Genomic DNA, 23,772 nt, shown 5'->3' on the forward strand with positions numbered 1-23,772 from the left:
TGAGTTATTCTGATGCTCTATTACTTTCTAGTTGCATTATATCCCCCATGTCTTTCCTCACATCACTAAACAATAGAGACAACATAAAGGTTGCTTAGACCACCCACTCACTCCCAAGCTCCTGACATCTCTAAGTAACCAAGCATTCATCCATCCAGCAAATACTTTGTGGTCACTGAGTGTCAGCACTGTTTTAGGTGCTTGGATCATAACTTTTCCGGAATGCTGAACATCAGCTTTTCCCGCTGCTTGGCTTTCAGGAGAATAAGAGAGAATGAGATTCCTCTCAGGAATCTGGTTCCTTCTCCAGCAATCTAATAAGACAACCTAAGAGCCTCTGACTTGGTTCAAAGCCCCAGGCAAAAATCAGCCAGATTCACCTCAGGAGTCCCAGAGCAATGTTGTGTACACAGGAGGCTTATTAAAGTAAATTGAGTAGAACAAACCAAAGGTCAGGGAAGTTGTTTTGAGCTATATAATTACAGCTGTTTTCTAAAGAAGGTGAGACCTTTCCCTTCAGAACATCTTGGAAGATTTGGAAGCATGCCTTTGCAGGCAAGAGCTGCACAAGAGGGAGAAAAGTATGTGGGGCTCCTATAGCTATCTGAGGGATCAGAGGTGGAGGCGAGGAGGATTGGGAGCAAGAAAAGCCTGGGTGATCGGATGCCTTTGCTATGATTTCTGAATTTTCACACTTGCTTAATTTCCAAATGCTGGCTTGTTATTAATGATGTTTTGCTATGAATGGAAACTAGTCAAGCAGCTGAGTTCTGCTTCCGGATCGATGAAGGGCAAAAGAGAGCTAGGACCATTTAATGCAAGAGCCAAGGGCAAGAGGGCTCAGGCCAGGGCAACCCCAGAGAACTGTCAGAAGTCAGGTCCAGAAGGCTCTGGAATGTGCAAAATCTGGAACTGACAGGGGTCATGAATGTAAGTCTCAGCGTGGGAAGGAGACTGAGCTTCATAGTTAGTGATATTTTGCATATACTTGGAATTTCAGAAAGCAAAACAGAACATGGCAAGGTTTTAATGCAAAAGGGACACAAAAGTCCCAATGCTGAAAGGATAAGCAGACCCTGGAACCCAACACAGAGAAGCATCATTACATGTGTGACCACTGTCAAAGAACTGACAAGGCCAAAGGAAACTCAGACAAGATTCTTCATACTACTGCTCTTCGACATCTTTTAAAACTACAAATGTTTACTCTGTTGAAACAGCTATAAAATGTCAGAAGTAGTTTTAACTTGTTTATCTAACCTCAAAGACAGGCTGTTTCCCGCAAGACTTATAGCTCTGAAATATTCAGCGTTCTGTATTCACAATGCTGAAATCGTTTTTGGAAAGCAAATGTTATGGAAAAAACCATCAGATCTGGAGGGGCCGTGAAACATGTGCTGCAAAAAGTCTGCACCTCAAGGGTGTCTTTAAAATAGTCAGTGTTTAAAAACAAATTTCCTTCATCCTTGAAAGCCTATGAAATATTCCACACTATAAAATCCTTGGCCTATTCAGACTATTTTAAAATGCTGGATCTCTATATAAATATATATTATCCCTATATGTTCTTGTTCATTTGTTTGTTTCCTCCAGCTACTCAACACTCAGACAATATTCTGCATTTCTCCCCACATACAAAAGATTGAAGTTGCCATTAATTACCTCCAGGGAATCATGAAGAAATTATGTGGTCAATTTATAAGATAAGCAGCGAATTGAACACAATGTAGGCAAACTACAAAGGGAGCTGTCACTAATAAATGAGATAAACAAACAAGAGTTCAAGTTTCCAGTGTCAGAGAAAATTATCTTGAAGCTACTAGGATAAATACATGATGTGAACATACTTTATATACAAAGATATGAAAAATGATGCTCTATATGTGTAATAAGAATTATAATGCATTTCACTGTCATGTATTTAAAAAAAATAAAATCAATAAAAAATATTTTTAAAAAAAGAAATACAAAAGACCATAAAAAAGAATGTACTCTTCTCAGGCACAATTTTGCGTGCCTGTAATCCCAGTGCCTTGGGAGGTTGAGGCAGGAGAATTGCAAATTCAGGGCCAGCCTGGGTAACTTGGTGAGTCCTTAAGCAAAATAAAAAACAAAAAAGGCTGAGGACATGGCTCAGTGGTAAAGCACCCCTGGGTTCAATCCCCAGGAACATAAAAAACAATAAAAAATAATGTATTCTTCAACTACAAGATCAATCTGCACCACATAGGCAGCTTCATAAGGAAGGTTCCTCTTTTGAGTTACCTGCATAACCTTTGTCCTTTCTTGGCAATATATTATCTATGCTTTTTTGATATGAAGGACTATTCATCAGTGATGCCATATCCAGAAGTCTCTCTGAATACAAGGCTATAGTTTTTGCCATCTAGAGAATTCTCCCCAATAGTTGTTGAAATACTTTCTCTTCTCCAGTAAAATGATGTCATCAGATTGATATCATTAGTTCCCCAAGCATTTTGATTTGGGGATTTAGAACTCTTTGGGGTCACAGCATCCATTCCAACTTCATAATTAAAAGTCCTGCTTTCTGACATGGAGGAAGGCTGGTCAAGTCCTTTCCCAAGTCTGGTCATCTCTGACCTCTCAGGTATCCTGAGCTTATGCTTAACTTGAGACTGGGTAGTTCTCCCTAACTCTGCCAATTGCATCCCATGAGCACTACATGTTAAACTCTGGATATTGTCTTCTGGGGTCTCATTTATAGGTTAGAAAGTACCAATGAAAATTATTTCATAAATTGTCTAAAAACCATTTTTTTTGGTTCTTTGAGGAATGATTCAAAGTCAAGGTGTTGTAAGTCAAGCATAATAACACACATTGGAGCTATGTAAGTGTTGTAAAACACTGGTTCTAGTACAGAACATGAGGAAAATGGCTAGACAATAGTTCAAAAGGGGAGAAGCCAGGCATTGCTGAGGCTCTTCCAGACAAACAGCAATTTTGGTAATCTATCACTCTAACACTGGAACACGGATGAACAAATAGCCTTTATCCTTACCGAATAGCTGCAGTTTAAAATAATGCTTATTTTATACAGCATGATCTTGAAGTTGGTCCCAATTGGGACCAACTACCACAATGGGACCCCGGAGAACCAAGTGTGGGCAGTTGGTGTCCTTAGGTGACAGCTCAAGCCTGAGCTACGCCCCAGGACATTGACCACTTGCTCTATTTCTGGGGCCTTTTTCCTCAGGCATGGAAGGGAGTGAACTGTCAGTTTTCCTAGCCCTCTAGCTTTTACTATTCTTGGAAGAGAAAAGCATAAAAGTCTTTTTAATCTATGGCACTACTGCTAACAGCAATGGTCCTCCAGCCCCAGGTGTTGCACTGCTCTCCACCTAGCACACTGAGTACTATGTTAAGGTTGCCTATGTGCCGTTCTCTTCACCAGGGATTGTTAGCCACCTGGAAAATAACTACTCACTCTCAAAGACTCAAATCAAAATTACTTCCGTGGTCTCAGGCATTGATAGCTGATTCCTCTTGAGATATCAGTTTTTGATATGTTTGATTCTACCTTAGAATGAGCCAGAGCATGGGCTTGAGCTCTGCCATTAACCCCAGCCTTCTAATTCACCCCTGGTTAGCCACTGATTCCTGAGGAAGGGTCTTTCATTTTGAGGTAACATTTTAGATAATTCCTAGGGACCTCTGGTCCCATTTCCTGGCTAAAACAGTCATTCTTAATCTTGGCTCCACTTTAGAATCTTCTGGAGAGCTTTAAAATAACCCTGAGTTTCAGGACATAATGCAAATGAATTAAGTCATAATCTCTTGGGCTGGGGTAGGCTTTGGGGAGGTATTGGTGTCTATAGGTCTGAACTGACATGATCCACAATTACAAATGACTTTGGTGTATTATATATCAATCATAAAAATGAATACATTTATGTTGAATTATCAAATAGTTGGAGGGGATTAATGAATTAAAAGCAAAAACAGAAGAGCACTAAATTGAGATATTAATAGTGATGCTGAATTTCTCTATAGATCCTATGGTGCTCCCTCCACTTCTTCAATGAACACTCTTTTTCATACTGTACTTAGAACCCTGCATGCTTTTTTACTTCTGATGAATATATTCCAACAAAACTTCTTCTCTTGAGTCCCCACTCTATATGGAATCTGTGGGCCCCTCTTGCTATGAAGGCACAGTTAGGGCAGAGAAGCTGGAGTAAACTGTTAGTGACAGTTCAAGGCTGAGCTACTTCCCAAGTGAACTAACTGTTAGTTCACTCCAGGGCTTTTGACGATTTCCTGTGTTTTACACAATATTCTACTATAGTAATACAGGCATACCCATGTTTAAAAGAGCACAATTCACAATAGCCAAACTATGGAACCAGGCTAGGTGTCTATCAATGGATGAATAATAAAGAAAATGTGGTATATATACACAATGGAGTTCTACTAAGCCATAAAGAAGAATAAAATTATATAATTGGCAGGAAATGGATGGAACTTGAGAACACTGCTATATCACTAGTACTATCCCAACTTAGTGCCCCTCTGATTTTTCCTTTTCATTCATTTATTCTGTCTAGCTAGAAGTAAGCCAAACTCAGAAAGTCAAGTGTCATATGTTTTCTCTTGTATATGTGGAAACTATACAGGAAAAATAGAAAAGAAAGAGGGAGGAATCTTATGAAAATTGCCAGGAAAGCAGTAAAGGAAAGAAACCAGCAGGTGGGAAGAAGGAAAGGAAAAGGGAAATACTGGGGAATGATGTTGGCCAAGCATATTGTTATATCCTGTGCATGAATGAATATGTAACAATGAATCTCACCATTATGCATAATTATAGTGCACTAGTAAAATATGTAAAAATAAAACATAAAAATAATAACTAAAAAATAGATATTGCTTTACCCTCCATAGGTACTCTATGCTCTCTGCTATCTCACATCAGACAAAAGTAGAGTCTTGGAGGGCAGAAAACAAGCAAGGACTTCTATTATACAATAGGTAGAGTTGATTGGCTCTAAGTGTTTGCAACCCTTCACTTTTACTGCCTGGTAGAAAGAGCCTCCCAGTTGCAGATGAGTATATCTCAGGCAGGTCTAGAAAACTCTGGCTCCTGCTTGGACAACAACAGAGGAGCCATGAAGAAGCAGGCCAACCAGGAAGCACCACCCAAAGACTCCTCCTGGATTTGAAGCAACTCATTTTTTTCATAAACCTGGGTTTCAGAAGATCTTCCTGGTGATCTCTAAATAAAATACAAAATAGGGCTGGGAATGTGGCTCAGTGATCAAGTACCTCTGAGTTTAATCCCTGATACCCTCGACCCCCCGCCTCCGACCCCCGCCCAAAAGCAGGTATTGTGTTCATCTACTACTAAAAAAATATTTTTTAAAAAAAGAATGAATGAGCACAAATGTGGAATTATGTGATAAAAATACACAGAGCTTTATTAAGGTCAGTCTGCATCTACCATGTGAAAGGATGAATGTTAATGGGTAGCTGGGCATCTGCTAAGTTTTCAGTACAGAAAAATGTATTGGTGGGACTGAAGACAGGAATGAGGTGAAGATCCTTAGGGATGAAAGCAGTACTGTTAACAATAGGACTAGATCACATTAGCTGTAGTATGAATGCTTCGAGACAATGTTAAGACTCAGTATATGCAAATACACAAGGTTTTTTGCTGTAAGTCTGAAATTTGGTAGGAGTCTGAATAAGCTTTCCTGGTTTTCATTTTGCATATCCAGCTACCTTATTCTAGATTTTCTTTTCACTTTTTGATTGCTTACAGACCTATGTTTTCTCCAAATGAGAAACTGAGATTGGAATAAAAATAATATTCAATTCTCAATGTGCATTCAGAATAGAGCTTCAATGGATCTTCTAAGAACAAACTACTGTTTTAGAAATAAGGCTTTGTAATCTGCTAAGTCAATAATCTAAATATGAGTACAAAGAGGTTTGGGGCAAGCATGTGAAGAGTGGGTAAGGGTGGATAGTCATTACCAAATAGTGCAGCTGGCCAGGCTCCTTGCCCACTTCTGCAGGGGTGGTGGAAGCACGTGGCCTGACTTGGCACTGCAGACAGAATCTTGGCCTAACATTAGCTGACACCTCTCTATGTGCTCAACTTGGATCCTAGATCTCACACATGGGACAGTGCTCCCCCTCAGGTGGGAACCTAGCTTGTTACCCATTCCTGAGCTTCTGGAACCCTGTTCACAAGCTGTAGCACTTCCTAGATTCTGCTTCAAACCTCTGCTTTGACACCCTCCCTCTGGTTAGACTCCTGCGTGTTTCCCATTCCACTATCTCTAACCCATTGTTTTCTTCTATATAGACTTGGGTTTAAATCTTAATTCACACACTGATTAGGTATAGAAACAAGTATAAGTAACTATATATACTTGAGTCTATTTCCTCCTAAGCAAAATAATGTACTACTACTACTACTAATATCCATTTCTTAGGCTGTTTGTTCAAGTTGATATGTGTTAGCTGCTTAAGTTATTGTTGTTTGTGATGAGTTTTGATAGTTTTTCACTATGTTCTTTATTGAGATGCTGCCTCTTAGCATCTACTGCTCTTAGTCTTCATATGCTAATACCACAGTCCTAGGCTGGGGACATTTGTATCATAGCTCCTCAATTAATGATACATCATTGCTAGATTTCAGATATGTCTGGTCTTTCCTGAACAAATCAGAGACATGGTATCTTATTCCAGTATCTTGAGTGAATGGGAGATTTTAGGCCCAACAATCCAATCAATGACCAGTAATAAAATTTGGTTGAGCTCAGTTTGTGGGCTTTATGCAGTTGCTCCTCTAATTCTTCATCCATATTGAAGGCAGAATGCTTTTTCTAAAAATCAGATAGGCTCATACCATTACCCTGATTAGAACTGTTCTTATCTCCTCATTGCCAGAAAAATGAAGTCCATGTGTTTTAGCATGACATTAAAAGACTTTCACAATATGGTCCTAAATTACACTTCCAAATGCACCTCTTACCACTCCCCCTCATATCCTCTGCTTTACATCATGGATCTACTCGTGGTTTTGAAAACAAGCCAGGCCCTCTCCCATTACTGAGCTTTTGCATATATGCTTTTTTGATTAAATTGTCCTTCCTTTTTGTTATAAATGTCCTGGTTGCAATTAATTTCTTCTGTGAACTTTCTCTAACTATTTAGAAGCCATAATTAATCTCTCCTTTATGTGTCTGGTACACTTTTTAAACACTTCTATGATTTTTTGTGACACCATATCATAATTCCTTGATCTACATAGCTGCAGAAACAAGATCTTATTCATCTCTGCTCATTAAGGAACTAGATTGGTATTGATAAATCCTAAGTGGATGCTGCTAAATGGATGAAGGATGGATGGAGTTTCCAACCATCCATGATTGATTTTTTTAAGTTGTAGATGAATACAATACTTTTATTTTGTTTATTTAGTTTTTAAAAAATACTTTTTATAGTTGTGTATGAATCAATGCCTTTATTTGTCTTTATGTGGTGCTAGGATCAAACCCAGTGCCTCACACTTGCGAGGCAAATGCACTACCACTGAGCTATAACTCTAGCCCCCTCCCCCTTTTATAGTGTGGTGCTTGAGATAGAACCCAGTGCCTCAAAATAGCTAAGCAAGTGCTCTACCACTGAGCCACAATTCTGGCCCCCATGATTGATTTTTGACACACACAGGGTTAAGAGAGGAAGAGAGTGGAATGATTTCTGTATTATACACAAAAGTAGGAAAAACTAGTGGGGAGCCTTTTAGAGTGGAGAGAGATGTTTTAAATAGACTTTCCCCCCCTAAAATTTTAGCTATTTCAAGTATTGTAAATAGTCTAAAACGGAAATAACCACAGTATAGGAGAGAGTATATATTTCAAAAACCACAGATCAAGAAAAATAAATTAGCTTTAATTTAGGATATGGTCTAAAGCACCAATATGTTCAGTTTATCAAACAGGAATAAGCAAATACTCAAATTTCCTTTTTAAATCTTCTGAAAATTATATGTAGAGTTTTGTAAGTAAATGAACCTTGGGCATGCGTGTGCACGCGCTTGCTCATTCTCGCTCTCGCTACCTTATTCTAGATTTTCTTTTCACTTTTTGATTGCATACAGACCCATGTTTTCTCCAAATGAGATACTGAGATTGGATAAAAATAATATTCAATTCTCAATGTGCATTCAGAATAGAGCTTCAAAGGATCTTCTAAGAACAAACTCCCTCTCTCTCTCTCTCTCTTTTCTCAAAGGAACTTGTAACTTACAGATGTTTAAGAATTACTACCATTAAATTCCATCCTATGTAGTATAATCCCAAGGATGATGGGGTAAAATAATTAGTCAGAGGGATGAGACTATATTTAGGAATTTAACCATATAATCCTGATGCACCACAAGTATTTTCCCAAGGTCCTTTCCTGAAAGGGACATTATTAAACCCTATAAAGAATTAAGCTAATAATTGGCTAGATATCAACAGAATTCCTAGGTATATTCTACAGCCTTCAAACCCTGAAAAAATTTCCTTGATTAAGAAAATCCTTTAAAATTTTATGTTTCTCTGGAAACTGATCAGCATTCCACAGATAGGAAATGTTTCCCCTGCTCTCCCTTATCTCCTGGAGCACAAAGAGCTTCAGTCCAATGAGAACTACATTTTCCAGCATCTGCTCATATATTTCCCTCATCCTGTCTCATCAATGGGTAGAAGAAAAGAAAAAGAAAAGGCACAAGGGTACTGTAGGGCTTAAACTTACACCACAGGTTGAGACTTTCTAGACGGCAATTTGATAATAATGTATCTAGCATTATAGACATTTTAATGCTCTATGAAGTTATAAAATATTCAGTGTCCTGTGACCTAGTAATTCTAATTCCACTCATCTGTTTTTAAAAAAGTAATTCAAGTGACACAAAAAGTTATATGCACAAAAATGATTCTTTTACTGCTATTGTAATTGTAAAGAAGTATAAATAGCTTAAGTTTGCAAAATTAAGGGAATGATTTAATTAGGCTAAATTCATACAATGATACATTGGTGCAGCTATTAAATAGTACTTATGACTTTTTAATAACATGAGAAAATCCCATGACTTAAACATAGAGAAAGAGTTACAAGAATATAACACAATGGGGATAATAGTTGTTTGGGGGATGGAATTACAGGAACTTTTTGCCTCATAATTTGTTTGTATGTTTTCCAAATATTTTAATAATGAGAAGTGTTACTTTTTGTAAGGAGATAAGAAAACACAAAAAAAGAAGAGGAATTCAGAATAGAAATAGCACTAGCTTCAGAAGCAATGACCCAGTTCCAATCTTGCCCTGTCATTGGCCAGGTTTGCTCCTTTGGTCAAATCTTTCCCCTCTGGGCCTTGTTTGCAAAACTTGCAAGCTGGACTCATAGATTTCTGTCTTAAAAAACTTATTTATTCATTCTTTTTAGCTATACAGCAGAATCCATTTTGATATAAATATATAAGCATGGAATATATCTTATTCTAGTTAGGATCCCATTCTTATGGATATACATGATGGTGGGATTGACTGTGTTGTTTTCATATATGTACAGGGGAAGATTATTTCAGATTCATTTCTGAGGTCTCTTCATATTGAACTTTCAATATTTTGTTTCAACTAGTTCTTGCCTAGTTACCTCAGGGGAAATCTGTTTTCCTACTTTTTCTTCATTCTTTTCTGGAGAAAAGGTGGCACTGGATCTAGATTGTTCAACATAGGGCCATGGCTGACATAAGACATCTAGAAAAAGCTATGCATTCTGAGGATCATGAGGACATAGCCAAGACCTGAATAATTCTCACCTAATACTGTTCAAGTCTCCTCAAACCACCCTCTAATACTTACTTTCCCTTGATTATTTTTGCCTTAAGAAGTTTTAAATAAATGAAAGACTATTTCAAATGTACCAAATTTTGTTTTCATCAAAGTACAGATACTTTCATTATTTGGTTGTTTTCTTTTTATTAAAACTATAGTTTTCAAGTCATAATATAGGCAATTGGTATTTTCATGGGCTGGTATTCTGGCTCCAAACAATTCCTTTGTAGAGGACATTGTATCTACCTATTTTGAGAGAGGATTTTTTTCCCCCAGATTCCCTCCTCAGTTTTATTATTAGATAAAATTTCTTGATACTCAGTTCTAAATTGTGATTGCCCATGTTTCTTTTCTTTCTTTATTTTTTTAGGTTCTGGGGATTGAAATTAAGACCATACACATGCTAGTCAAGTGCTCTACCACTGAGCTATATCCCTGGCCCCAGTTATCTTATTTGAAACATTTTCCTACCTTTGTATTAATCTTATCCCTATCCCAGAATTCTGCCAAGGACCCAGGATGCAGAGCAAAATTCCAGGAGGAGAAGGCATCTTCCTGGTCACCCTCCTAACCCTTCATTTGTAACAGAAGACCAGGCTCCAGAGAGTGTGACAGCAAGGTACAGGTAGGGCCCAGAGGGGGGAGGACCAAAAGGACATTTTAACTGAAAAATCACAAGTAATGACCCAAAATTAATGGACATTGATATGTCTTTATTTGCTTTAGACTTTTTTAAAGCAATAAAGCATTATGGCTAGAGCTAAAGTTCTATCCCCATGCCTTCTTTCTTTCCTTCTCCCAAGAGTAAAAGCATTCTAACATTGATATACATATCTTTCTCTCTATGCTATTACAAATAATGCTGCAATGTACATTCTTAATACTGCCTCTTTGCTTAAAGAGGGCTATATCCATGAGCGGAATTTCTAGTTTTGAGATTTATCTTAAGACTTTATCAGATTTTACAAAATTATTCTCTTAATTGGTTCATCCAATATGCACTTTGGCCAGCAGTGCATGAGATCCTACTCTCCATGTTCTTGATAACCCTGGGCAGTATTAAACATTTTAAGCTTTCCCAGTGTAATAAGTCTCAGGTGGAATGTCACTTCTATTTTTAGTTCCTTTACTATTGAGAACAGGAACATTTTCATATGCTTATTAGCCACTAGGGTTTTACTTTCTGAGAATTGTCTCTTCATATCCTTCTTTCATTTTTATGTTGAGTAGTTTGCTATTTGTATTGATTCCTAAAGGCTTGGGCTATTCTTAGCCACTTGTTCTTTCATATTTATTATAGGTTTAGATTGTTAAATTTTAGCAATCCTGTATGGCTTTCTTAGTTTTTTAAAATTCTAATTTGTTATATATGACAGCGGAATGCATTACAATTCATATTACACATAGAGCACAATTTTTCATATCTCTGGTTGTATACAAAGTATATTCACATCAACTCATGTCTTCATACATGAACTTTAGATAATGATTATATTACATTCCACCATCATTTCTAACTCCATGCCCCCTCCCCTTCCCCTACCACCTCTTTGCCCTATCTAGAGTTTGCCTATTCCTCCCATGCTACCCCACTATGAATCAGCCTCCTTATATCAGAGAAAACATTCAACATTTGTTTTTTTTTGTAATTGGCTTACTTCACTTAGCATTATCATCTCCAACTCCATCCATTTACCTGCAAATGCCATGATTTTATTCTCTTTTATTGATGAGTAATATTCCATTGTGTATATATTTCACATTTTTTAATCCATTCATCTATTGAAGGGCATCTATGTTGGTTCCACAGTTTAGCCATTGTGATTATGCTGTTATAAATATTGATGTGACTGTTTTCCTGCTATAAACATTAATGTATGATGTTTTTAAGTCCTTTGGGTATAGACCGAGGAGAGGGTCAAATGGAGGGACAAATGGAGATTCCATCCCCAGTTTTCCAAGAATCTTCCATATTGCTTTCCATATTAGCTGCACCAATTTGCAGTCCCACCAGCAATGTATGAGTGTGTCTTTCCCCCCACATCCTCGCCAACACTTGTTGTTTGTATTCTTAATAGCTGCCATTCTGACTGGAGTGAGATGAAATCTTAGAGTAGCTTTGATTTGCATTTCGCTAATTGCTAGAGATGATGAACATTTTTTCATATTTTTTTGATTGATTGTATATTCTCTTCTGAGAAGTGTCTTTCCAGGTCCTTGGCCCATTTATTGATTGGGTTATTTGTTTTTTTGGTGTTTAACTTTTTGAGTTCTTTATATACTCTAGAGATTAGTGCTCTATCTAATGTGTGAGGGGTAAAAATTTGCTCCCAATATGTAGGCTCTCTGTTCACCTCACAGATTGTTTCTTTTGCTGAGAAGAAACTTTTTAGTTTGAATCCATCCCATTTATTCATTCTTGATTCTTGATTTTACTTCTTGTGCTGTAGAGTCTTATTAAGGAAGTTGGGGCCTAATCCAACATGATAGAGATTAGGGCCTATTTTTCTTCTATTAGACACAGGGTCTCTGGTTTAATTCCTAGGTCACTAATCCACTTTGAGTTGAGTTTTGTGCATGGTGAGAGATAGGGGTTTAATTTCATTCTGTTGCATATGGATTTCCAGTTTTCCCAGCACCATTTGTTGAAGAGGCTATCTTTCCTTCAATGTATATTTCTGGCACCTTTGTCTAATATAAGATAATTGTAATTTTGTGGGTTAGTCTCTGTGTCCTCTATTCTGTACCAGGGGTCTACCTGTCTGTTTTGTTGCCAATACCATGCCATTTTAGTTACTATTGCTCTGTAGTATAGTTTGAAATCTGGTATAGTGATGTCACCTGCTTCACTCTTCCTGCTAAGAATTGCTTTAGCTATACTGGGTCTCTTATTTTTCCAGATGAATTTCATGACTGCTTTTTCTATTTCTATGAGTAATGTCACTGAGATTTTGTTGGGAATTGCATTAAATATGTATAGTGTTTTTGGAAGTATGGTCATTTTGATAATAATAATTCTGCCTATCCAAGGGCAAGGTAGATCTTTCCATCTTCTAGGGTCTTCTTTGATCTCTTTCTTTAGGGTTCTGTAATTTTCATTATATAGATCTTTCACCTCTTTCATTAAGTTGATTCCCAAGTTTTTTTTTTTTTTGAAGTTATTGTAAATGGGGTAGTTTTCCTTGTTTCCCTTTCTGAGGATTTGTCACTGATATGCAAAAATGCCTTTGATTTATGGGTATTGATTTTATATCCTACTATTTTGCTAAATTCATTTGCTAGTTCTGGAAATTTTCTGGTGGAACTTTTTGGGTCTTCTAGGTATAGAATCATATCATCAGCAAATAATTCTCATTTGAGTTCTTCTTTTCCTATCCATATCCCTTTAATTTCTTTTGTCTGTCTAATTGCTCTGGCCAGTCTTCCAAGAATTGTGTTAAATACATATGGTGAAAGATGGCTTATCCCTGTCTTATTCCAATTTTTAGAAAGAATGCCTTCAATTTTTCTCCATTTAGAATGTTGTTGATAGCCTTTACGATGTTGAGATATTTTACTAATTTTTTTAGGGTTTTGAACATGAAGGGGTGGTGCATTTTGTCAAATGCTTTTTCTGCATCATTGAGATTATCATATGATTCTTATCTTTGAGTCTATTGATGTGATGAATTACATTTATTGATTTCTGTATGTTGAATCAACCTTGCATTCCTTGGATGTATCCCACTTGATTGTGGTGCACTCTCTTGTTGATATGTTTTTGTATTTGCCAGAATTTTATTGAGAATTTTTGCATATATGTTCATTAAAGATATTGGTCTAAAGTTTTCTTTCTTTGATATGTTTTTGCCTGGTTTTGGAATCAGAGTGATACTGTCCTCATAAAATGAGTTTGGAAGTGCTCCCTCTTTTTCTACTTCCTGAAATAAAGTGAAGAGTATTAGTATTAGTTCTTCTTTACAGGTCTTGTAGAATTCGTCTGTGGGCTTTTCTTGGTTGGTAGGCTTCTGATGGCATCTTTTATTTCATTGATTGATATTGGTCTGATTCAATTTGGGCAAATCATATGACTTAAGAAATTTGTGGATGCCTTTGATATTTTCTATTTTATTGGAGTACAAGTTTTCAAAATAATTTCTAGTTATCTTCTATATTTCTGTAGAGTCTGTTGTGATATTACCTTTTTAGTCACATATTAGTAATTTGAGTTTTCTGTCTCCTTTTCGTTAGCATAGCTAATGATCTGTCATTTTTATTTATTTTTTCAAAGAACCAACTTTTTGTTTTATCAATTTTTCAATTGTTTCTTTTGTTGTGATTTCATTAATTTCAGCTCTAATTTTAATTATTTCCTGACTTCTACTGCTTTTGGTGTCGATTTGTTCTTCTTTTTCTAGGGCTTTGAGATATAGTATTAAGCCATTTATTTGTTGACTTTTTCTTCTTTTTTAAAAAACTGGAATTATCCTGAACTTACAGATCCAAAATCTTTCTATATTTTCTTGGATTTTCAATGTAATTATATTATCTATATATGAGAAGAAATTTTCTTTTATTAAACTTCCATTTTCTCTTAAAAATACTCTTGCCAGGCACAGTGGCACACACCTGTAATCCTAACAGTTTGGAAGGCTGAGGCAGGAGGACTGCAAGTTCAAAGCTAGACTAAGCAAGTTGGCAAGGCCCTGATTAATTTAGTGAGACCTTGTCTTAAAATAAAACATAAAAAAGAGCTGGGATGGCCCTAGGTTAAATCTCTGGCACCAAAATAAACAAACAAATAAATAAAAATAAACATAAAAGTACTCTTATTGCACTGGCTAGTTTATTTTTGCACAGCTGCAGTGATAAAGGGCATTTAATCTTTTTTTCCTGATTTTAATGGAAATGTTTTAAATTTTCACCATTAAATCAGAATAAGAATTATCTCTTCTATTACTGGTTTTCCAAGAGCTTTTAACATCATTTTATGTTAAAACCGATCAAATGCCTTTTCTATATCTATTAATAGAACCAAAAAACGTTATCTAAATTTCCATGGTAAATATAAAGATGCTCCACCTAAATCTTCCTTCAAAGAACTTGGTGACTCAGCTTCTGGCAGTTTCCAATTGTTAACACCTCCACATTTTCCTCAGTTCCCCTTAGAGCATGCTCCTTCCATACCCGTGACTGACGAAGGCAGGTGTGTGAAGGGCCTGGTCATTGTGACTCACACTGGGGCAACCTGATGAGTAAAATATGCTTCAAAGCTCTCCTGGGCTTGGTGAGACTTTGTGGGCTGGCACCACAGTTCTCATTTGCCTTCTGTCCACTCCTGCTTGATGGTTTCCTTCCGTATATGTTAGCAAGTAATAAGCATCCTGCACACTGAACTCCATCTCAGCATCTGCTTTCAGAGGATTCAAGTTTGTGGCAATTTGTTTAGATATTTTTAAGTGTTAAAAATAAAATCTTGGCTTTCCCAAGGAAAATTTTACTTAATCTTATATATGCCTGGATTCAGTTTCATATAACTTTGGCTTTTATTAATTCATTTGCCTCTGTATCTGCCCTTATTGTGTATACCCTACACAAATAAGCTGCCTGGGGTGCTATCAGGTGCCAAACATGGTTGTAGGACTTTTCTTTCTGAAGAAGTATATACTATGTTTTATAACCAGTACTCTAAAATGTTTTTATTCTTTAGTTTAGCTTGCATTTCAAAGCATCCCCAATCCTTCCAGGCACTTTCACCTTGCTCTAAGGAGCAGTTGTCCAGTGGAGCTTGTGTTTAAGAGATTTTCTACTTTGGGACTGAGCCACTGATAGCTTTGACAGTGCCATCCATTTGGGAATCACCTTGCTCAAACCTACTCCAATCTGTGGGCCAAGAGAGTTTCTCAGATCTAAGATGGAAAAAAGAACAATGCTTTTGATATGCACTTACACGATTAAAAAAATTAAGGATGCAGCTATATATCTTTACTGTTAATTTTGCTCAGAGGAGCTTTCTCTTCTTACCAGAAAATGACCGAAAGGGTAGTTAGTTTAATGGCCTCCTACCCCCCATTTTTAGAAAAAATTTAAAAATTTCTTTTTTAAAAGAGCAAGATAAATAACCTTTACAATTCAGAACTTTTAAACTTTAGTAATACACTGATTTTCAGGTTCTATTATTTAGTATATTATTAGAAATATCCTTGAGAGTTACTAGAAATAATCATTGTTGATCTCTGTACCACATGGATTGAATAAAATATATTTGGCGATAAAAAGGATTATGAATTTGTCCAGAAGGTATGAATATGTGGTATGGAAGATACAAAATGAGCTCATTATAATTAATAAAAATCTGGTAAAAGCAAGTGAAAAGTAAAAACTCTTTATATATCACTGATTTATAGAAATTTATTTGAAATATAAAAATGTAATTTGCAAGTAAGTATTTGATTTTGTAAATTATGTTATAATGTACTCATATGTAAAAAGAAGGACTAGATGATAATCAGAGTGTCTTCTAATCCTATATAGTATATTTCCTGTTTTACAGATGAGGGCAAGAAAGATATGTGACTCACCTACATTATATGCTAGCTAGTGACAAAACTGTCTGTAAAACCCAAATATCCTGACCCTACATTAACTTCACTGTCTTTAAAAAGATGACTCTCCATTAAAAGCTAACTTGGCCATGGCTTCTAGCCATACAAAAAGACTAAGTTCATTATAGGTTTGTTTAAAATGGCATATAACTCAAAATAACTGTAGTTCTTTCAGAGACAGGTTTATTTGGAAAAGAAAAGAACCCCTGATGAGGTTCTGGGGTCCAAATTCCTAGGAGATGGCTGCCAGGTCAAGAAGACCAAATGGGACAATCCCTAGGAAGAACAGAATGATGGGGTAGAAAGCAGGGAGAGGGTGCTCCCAACACTGAACTTTATGAAGGAAGAGGCAAGTTGTGCTATCCACCCACAGCACAACAGCACAGGGCAGGAGGGACAGCTGCAGTGGGAAGGGGTCAGAGACAACCCTCCTTCAGACAGGGCCTGGATAAGAGAATAAACCTGACACAAGTTTAATGGTCTTTGCTGGGAGGTTAACAAAAAAACAGTTTGCCCTGAATGCAGTCCCTGGCTTAGGATAGCAAATACTCCAACCCTTTAAATGGCTCATCTCCCTTGAAAGCCTGATTTTAAACAATTGGGGAAGTGAAAAATTTAGAAGTAATGCTATAAGTTGAGGTTTCACTTAATAGAAGTCAGATCTATTTTTCAGAGTCTTCTGCAGGTGGAGGGCTATAGAAACTTTAGACATTTGTGGCTTGGCATCTGCAAAGCTCTGTTCTGCTTTTCTCCTTGCTGTGGCCAGAGAATGCCGGCCATTCTGTAATGGTAGGTCTATTTTGCCAGAAAACTCACATATTTGTGGGTGGAGTCAGTTGGGAGACTGGAGAGATTTTTCAAAAGACTGCATTGGCCAAACACTGCAGGGACTTCCAGAGGGTGAAAAATAATACCTTGGGGGTTAGCAAATTTCCACTGTTTGTGGAGCCAAAGTTGCAGCTCTGGAAACATGGCAAGTAACTGATCACTCCAAGGGAGGAGAGCTGAAAGCTGGATAAGTGACATGTGCTTTCACTGTGTCACTGAGAACAGTGGTAAAGTCTCCTACAGCCACCCTGGACTATCTGGGTTATGGTCCAGGAAAAATTCATCTTCAGTGGCTGCAACTACAGGTTTCTCCTTAAAGCTTGGATATTAGGGAACCACAGCTGTCCACAGAGTTAAGTCAAAATGCAGTAAATTAAGGGCATATACAAAGTTACCTTAAAAGAGCAGATCTGGCTGGGCATTGTGGCGCACGTTTGTAATCCCATAATCCTGCTGAAGCAGGAGGACTGCAAGTTTAAAGCCAGCTACAGAAATTTAGTGAGGCCTTAAGCAATTTGGCAAGACCTTGCCTCAAAATAAAAAATAAAAGTGGCTGGGGATGTGGTTCAGTAGTTAAGTACCCCTGGGTTCAATCCCTAGTACCAAAAAAAAAAAAAAAAAATTAAATGAAAGAAAAAGATCTCAAATTTGAGTTCATAATTCTCTGTAAGGAACTGATAAAAAGTTGTTCATGCAACCTCCTCACTCATGCAGATGTAATGTTCATCTACAGCTTGGGGGTGGATGGGCTCAGGTTAACACTTAAGAGAGTGGCTTAAAGAGACAGGACAGCCCTAGGTTAAGGTAGATAGTGTTATTTCTACTGAAGAATGTGTCTGTTAGAAAGGAGGGTTGTCCACAGTTATAAACAAAGCAGAAAGAGCCACTGAGATACAGGCTGATGGTGCCCATCCAAGGAGAGTCCAGGACAGAGCCTAAGCAGAGGACATTGATATTCCTGTTCCCAAACCTGACTTTGCTGAGCCTAGACTTTGTCTAGTTAGAATACACATCTAACAATTTTCAAAAATCCCCTTTCAATCTTCATTTTTATTAGCAACCATTTGACTAAACACCACCCTTTCCTATAGATCTGCCCACAGGGACAGAGTGTTCTGTTCTTGCCAATATGAACATTCTGGTATGCATGGCAGTGACAGTTCATGCTAGAGACAAGTAAATCGGTATTCTGTTTTATACATTTGTCTTCTAAGCTTGGATAAGCTCTCTCTTCAGAGTCAGATCAACTGTCAGTGTGCTGAAAATCAGATTTTTAAGCCTATCAGATTGAAGTCTAGAATATTAAAATACCAGCTGCTGTCCCTGGCAATTGGCTAGTCATGCAACCTCCCACTGAAAACAACCATGCTTACCTTTTACAGGACATCGGATTGTCACATTTGCTTGAAGGGCTGCCTCCACGATGCCTCCCACCACAATAGACAGATGGTTGTGCTCTGGTTTGGTGATATTTCTTTCAACAGACAAGATGACAGGTGCCTCTTAATTCAAAGGGAGCAGGAAACTATGTTAGGTTCAGGCTTTAGCTGTTGATAAACCATTCTCCCTTTTGTAAACTTTGTTGAGCTCTTTGAGAGCAGGGTAGAATGCTGGTCCTCTCTATCCCCCATGGTACACCATGGGGACTGGCACATACATAGCTAGAGATGCTCAGTGGACAAATGAACAGATGGGTATATAGATGGATGGATGGACAGTTGGCTGGATGCTTTCAAAGGTGCACTGCAACAATTATATGTAGACTATAATGATATTTTGCTTTTATAATCAGAATGAAGAATAATTCCTCTTTGATAATTTGAAGAAGGAATTAAGAAGTTCAGAAGAAGCAAGGAAGACATGAAAGGGAAGGAATAATGTCTCTGCCATGTGGCCTGGGATGAGTTGAAGCAGGGACAAAACATGCCAGGGCTTGTGACTATCTGACATTTTCTGGAAGGGGGAAGGCATGGGCTGAAGGAGCAGGACCAAATATCCTGATCCATTCTTCTGCCCCTTGTAGGAGTTATCCTGGATGGAGAAACCTCTAGGAGTCCTCTCATCTTGAGCTAAGAATAAGACAAGGTGCTATTCAGTTAAAACATTTTCCAAATGCCCATTCTGTGGTCCATTCTGGGGTAACAAGATCAGAGGTACTTCTCCTCTCTTGATAATCACAAAGACTGCCTACCAGTGCAGGGGGTGCAAGCAGGTATTTTCAATATAAACATGGTATCTACAATATCTCTTACAAAGTTTTTCTGTATATGGTGCCAGACTCAGGCTGGTGTGTTCTCTCCAGAATAAAACTAGGGTTCTAGATATCATTCAAAGACGAATCAGAGAAAATCATGTAGGAAGACCACAATTCTCGTTGAGCCTCTTCTAATAATATGTTCATGTGCTCATGCAAAATTTTTCCTCTCTGGACTTTAGTTTGAATCCCAGTGAAAGGACTTCAGTTAGAGATTTCTTAGGTATCTTCCAGCTACACTTCTCTCATTCAAATTATGGTTCATAGAGGCCCCTTCTTACCTGACTTAAATAAACTCATCTCAATTTAAAATAAAATGCTATTATTATTTAAAGAATATTAACTGCAAAGAGGCGCACTTAAAATATTATTCACATCTCTCTATACGCAGAAAATCTCAAGGGAGAAGACATCAGATGTACCCAGTTTATGAAACTTTCTGAGGTTATTACAAGTGGATTAGAATAGTCTGCAAGGAAAGTTCAAATTTAGCATTTTGGTTAATGTGAAACAAATACCTGCATAAAATTTACAGGGAAAAAAAATAAAAACAACCCCCAAAGAGTAAAGAATCCAAAGACTTTCACTTCTTTGAATTTTGATACTTAGCTAACAGATTAATTCATTAATTCATTCAGGAAACATACTTTCTGCCTGACATGAACAACAGGAATACAGAGTTGGAAAACACACATTCTTGCCCATGAGGAGCTCAAGGACTGGTGACACCATTACTGCTCAGGGTTATGGATGTTGATATAGAGAAAGAGGCTGTTTGCCCAGGGGTTACACAGCAGTATGTAGGTGTCAGGGAAGGCAACATCCCAGGAAGGACACTGACAACATTCCTCTACCACAGCACTGTTGCAGTGATTGGTTTCCCTAATCTGACATTAATATATAAGCTCCCGGGCAGTGGGGAGACTATACTTCTTTAACCGTTTTTATGGTTTATGCATAGTTAATTCATGAGAGAATAATGACACTTCAGCAAGCTATCTTGGTAACCATGGTATTCTGGAGAAGAGAATCAAGGAAAGGTCACGTTTGGTGGACGGAGCATTGTACTCTCCTAGAGAGCGTGGCCCAGTGGAAAGCTACGTTAAGAAGTATAAAGACAGAAACCTTTTGGCTGACAGAGGGATTTGGTTGTCACAGCTCATCCTCTGGCTCCTGAGGACTACTAGAAATTTAGATTATTCTGGGATAGGCTTAAGGGGAAACTGAAGTGTACATGTGCATATGTGTGTGTAGGGTAAGTTCTATTCCTCCAGGAATTCCAAAAACTTAGAACTGACTCTTCCTGGAAAGGAGCTAATGTTCACAGGGCAGAATAATCCAGGAGAAAACAAAAGGCTAAAGGCTCTGCCTTGAGAAGACAGCCAGAGAAGGGGCTCAGAATCTTTAAGCTATGCAGATTCAAGGGCCTTTTAAAATCAACTGGCCCAGTCTCCTCAATTAAAAAATGTGAAGCACCTACCACACAGCTCAACTCTTAGTTGACCAAATGCCAGACTCTAAACCCTGATATTGTTCCTCTTCTCATCTAAGTCTATTTGAGCCATAGACACCAGAAACTCCAGAGTAGGGAGGTCAGGAATAGCTCTTGTTTTATTTTTACAAAACATAAGCCTCCCACAAGAAGCACTGCCACCTAAAATGTTCCTTTATAATAAAAGCACATTTTAATATCAAAATGACATTGTCCAGCTCCTGTGAAGACACACATTAATGTAAACTTGCAACTTCCTGGAGATATTTCTAAGGATTGGCAGGCATGCTATCAGGAGGGATATGCAAAAGAATAATTATTCTCATTCCTTTAAAGGAAAAGGGAAAAAACCTCTAAACTTTAAAGAACTTTTTAAAACCTTAAAAACTTTTTAAAAAATACTTTGGGACTTTAAAGGAAAGAAAAGTCCATAATATCAATACCTCCTACTAAATCTGCCTCACTAATCTCCTTTTCTTCAAAAAAAGAGTAAGCTCTAGAATAGCCACTTCCAGAGAATGGGACTTTATCCATCAACAACCACATAACCTAGGAACATACTAAAACACCAATTCTCAGACTCATCGACACCTACCAAGGCAGAATCACAAGGGTAGGGGCCAGCAATCTATGTTTTAACAAGCCTCCAGGTAACTGATGGAGTTCAAGGTTGAGAACTGACACTGTTAAATGTTAAAAACAAAACAGAAACATTCTAGGTTTCAACCAAGGGGATTACCTGCATACAGCACAGAAGAACTTTCCACATCAGAACCAAGATGATTAGCTACAGAACATTCATAAATTCCTTGTTCTTTCCTTGTAGGATTCTTTATCTGTATTCTCCCAGTTCCATTAAAAATTATCCTGTAGAAGAGTTATAAAGAGGGTGCATTCAAGTAACACATTTAACTGCCCTGGGGCCATTGAAAGTTGCAGAGAAAGAAGAAAAACAAATTTATAGGCCTTGGCCTAACAGGGATTCCCACAGATGATCTTGTCAAGCGTCCTACCTATAGGCATGCAGATCAGCAGGGCAGGAGAGTCTCTTCTCTTGCCTTAGGTTCACTACACCCTTAGAACCGGACATTGCTTGGATAGCCAGCATCCCATCTTCCTTTACATGAGAACAGACTCTTCTGGATGGAATTTTGGCTTAATCTACCCCATTTACAAACAAACCTATTAGATTGCTGGGTATGAAACCTTCATCTCCAGCCCAAATCCTTCCTAAGAAGCTTCAGGTATGAGTTTTCACAGTGAGATCCAGCGGGCTTTGGTATAAGCTACTCTGTGATAGATCACTGTCTCACCATCACTGTGTGAAAAGGTCAGTTGAGGTAACAAGCTAAGGCTGCAGTTTGTAAGGAATTTTGACTGTGCCATTAAGAATTAGGGATAGTGGGGCATAGTGGTATATGCCAGTAATCTCAGTGGCTTGGGAAGCTGAGGGAAGAGGATTACAAGTTTAAACCCAGTCTCAGTAATTTAGTGAGGTCTTGAGGAACTTAATGAGATCCTGTCTCAAAAGAAAAATTTAAAAGGTCTGGGGATGTGGCTCAGTGGTTGAGAGCCCCCTCCCCCTCCCCCCCACACACACAAAAAGAATCAGGAATAAACTGCGTGAGTCCCTTATAGTTTTCCAATTACTGATATTCCTAAAAGCCTACATGAAAATACCACTTTGACAATCAGGTGTTTACTAATTAGGTTATTATTCAGAGAAGTGAGAGAAACTTTAACTTTTATTATTCCTAATGATATGAATCTACTTCTAAATAATACATGGACCATTGGCCCATGTATTATTTATTTTCCCATCCCACTTTATAGATCTTAGCAACAGGGACCAGTCTGACTTCTAAACATAGCATTTCTTCATTAATTGAGCTGAGCTACTTCTTTACTTCCTGTCACTTCCTGTCACTCATCCTATGCTCCAGCCATAACAAACTTGTTTCCAGAACATTCCATGATCTTACATCACCCTGAGCTTATGCATATGTTGTTCTCTTTATCTGAAATGGCCTTTCTTCCTGCAAAACTTTGTCCTACCATTGGGTACTGGATCACATGTAATTTCCCCTGTAAAGTTTCCCCAATACTCTTCCATTTATCTTCTATCCCCTCTGGGCTCCTTATTCTCTGGTTCAAGTATTTATTTGCTGAAATATCTATTTCTTTCCACTAGAGTGTGATCTTTTCAAGGGCAGGGGCCAAATCTTATTCCCAGCTGTGAATTCCCACTGCTTAGCACAGTGAGTTTTATACACCAGTTCTCAAAAAACCTTTTATGAATAAATACATGAATGACCAGAACAGAACACAGTAATGGCACAGAGGAAAGGTACAAAGAGGATATGAGGCTCCCCTGCAGCGCACGTGTGAAATACACAAAGGGACAGAAGTCAAGACAGATGAAGTGGTCCACAGCAATGGCACTGTGACAGGCCTATCTGTGTGCAGGGCTAGATATTCACTATTAAATTACCACTGAGGAGGAGCAGTTGAAAATACAAGTATGACTCCTAACTATACAGACATGAAAAATATACTAACTTATTTTCTTAATTTTTTTAAACATGTTTGTATGATTTATCAGTTCTCAATTTATTTGGTAGGCCTCAAGAAGTCAATGAGATTGAGATTGCTGAGCACTTGTGAGCCTTACTTTCCAAGGGATGCCACCCAAGTACCTAAGCCAGAGCAGTCCTTGAGCTGGAGAACCAGCAGGCAGAGCTCCTAACAGATCCGACCATGGCTTCT

General features: G+C 37.8%; 1 protein-coding gene across 2 annotated transcripts in view; it reads right to left on the reverse strand.

Annotated features, from left to right (window-relative positions):
• The window catches only part of Adamtsl3 (ADAMTS like 3), a 319,937-nt gene that overhangs the window by 33,883 nt on the left and 262,282 nt on the right, over nucleotides 1-23,772 (reverse strand). For both annotated transcript variants that reach the window (XM_076851278.2, XM_076851279.2), the window contains exons 22-23: nucleotides 21,746-21,873; nucleotides 18,634-18,762 (exon numbers count right to left, since the gene is read on the reverse strand). In XM_076851278.2, coding sequence (XP_076707393.2) covers nucleotides 18,634-18,762; nucleotides 21,746-21,873 — 257 coding nt within the window. The remainder of the gene's footprint in view (nucleotides 1-18,633; nucleotides 18,763-21,745; nucleotides 21,874-23,772) is intronic.

The sequence above is a fragment of the Callospermophilus lateralis genome, chromosome 3 (genome assembly GCF_048772815.1).
Source record: "Callospermophilus lateralis isolate mCalLat2 chromosome 3, mCalLat2.hap1, whole genome shotgun sequence".
In the NCBI taxonomy this organism is placed as follows: Eukaryota; Metazoa; Chordata; class Mammalia; order Rodentia; family Sciuridae; genus Callospermophilus; species Callospermophilus lateralis.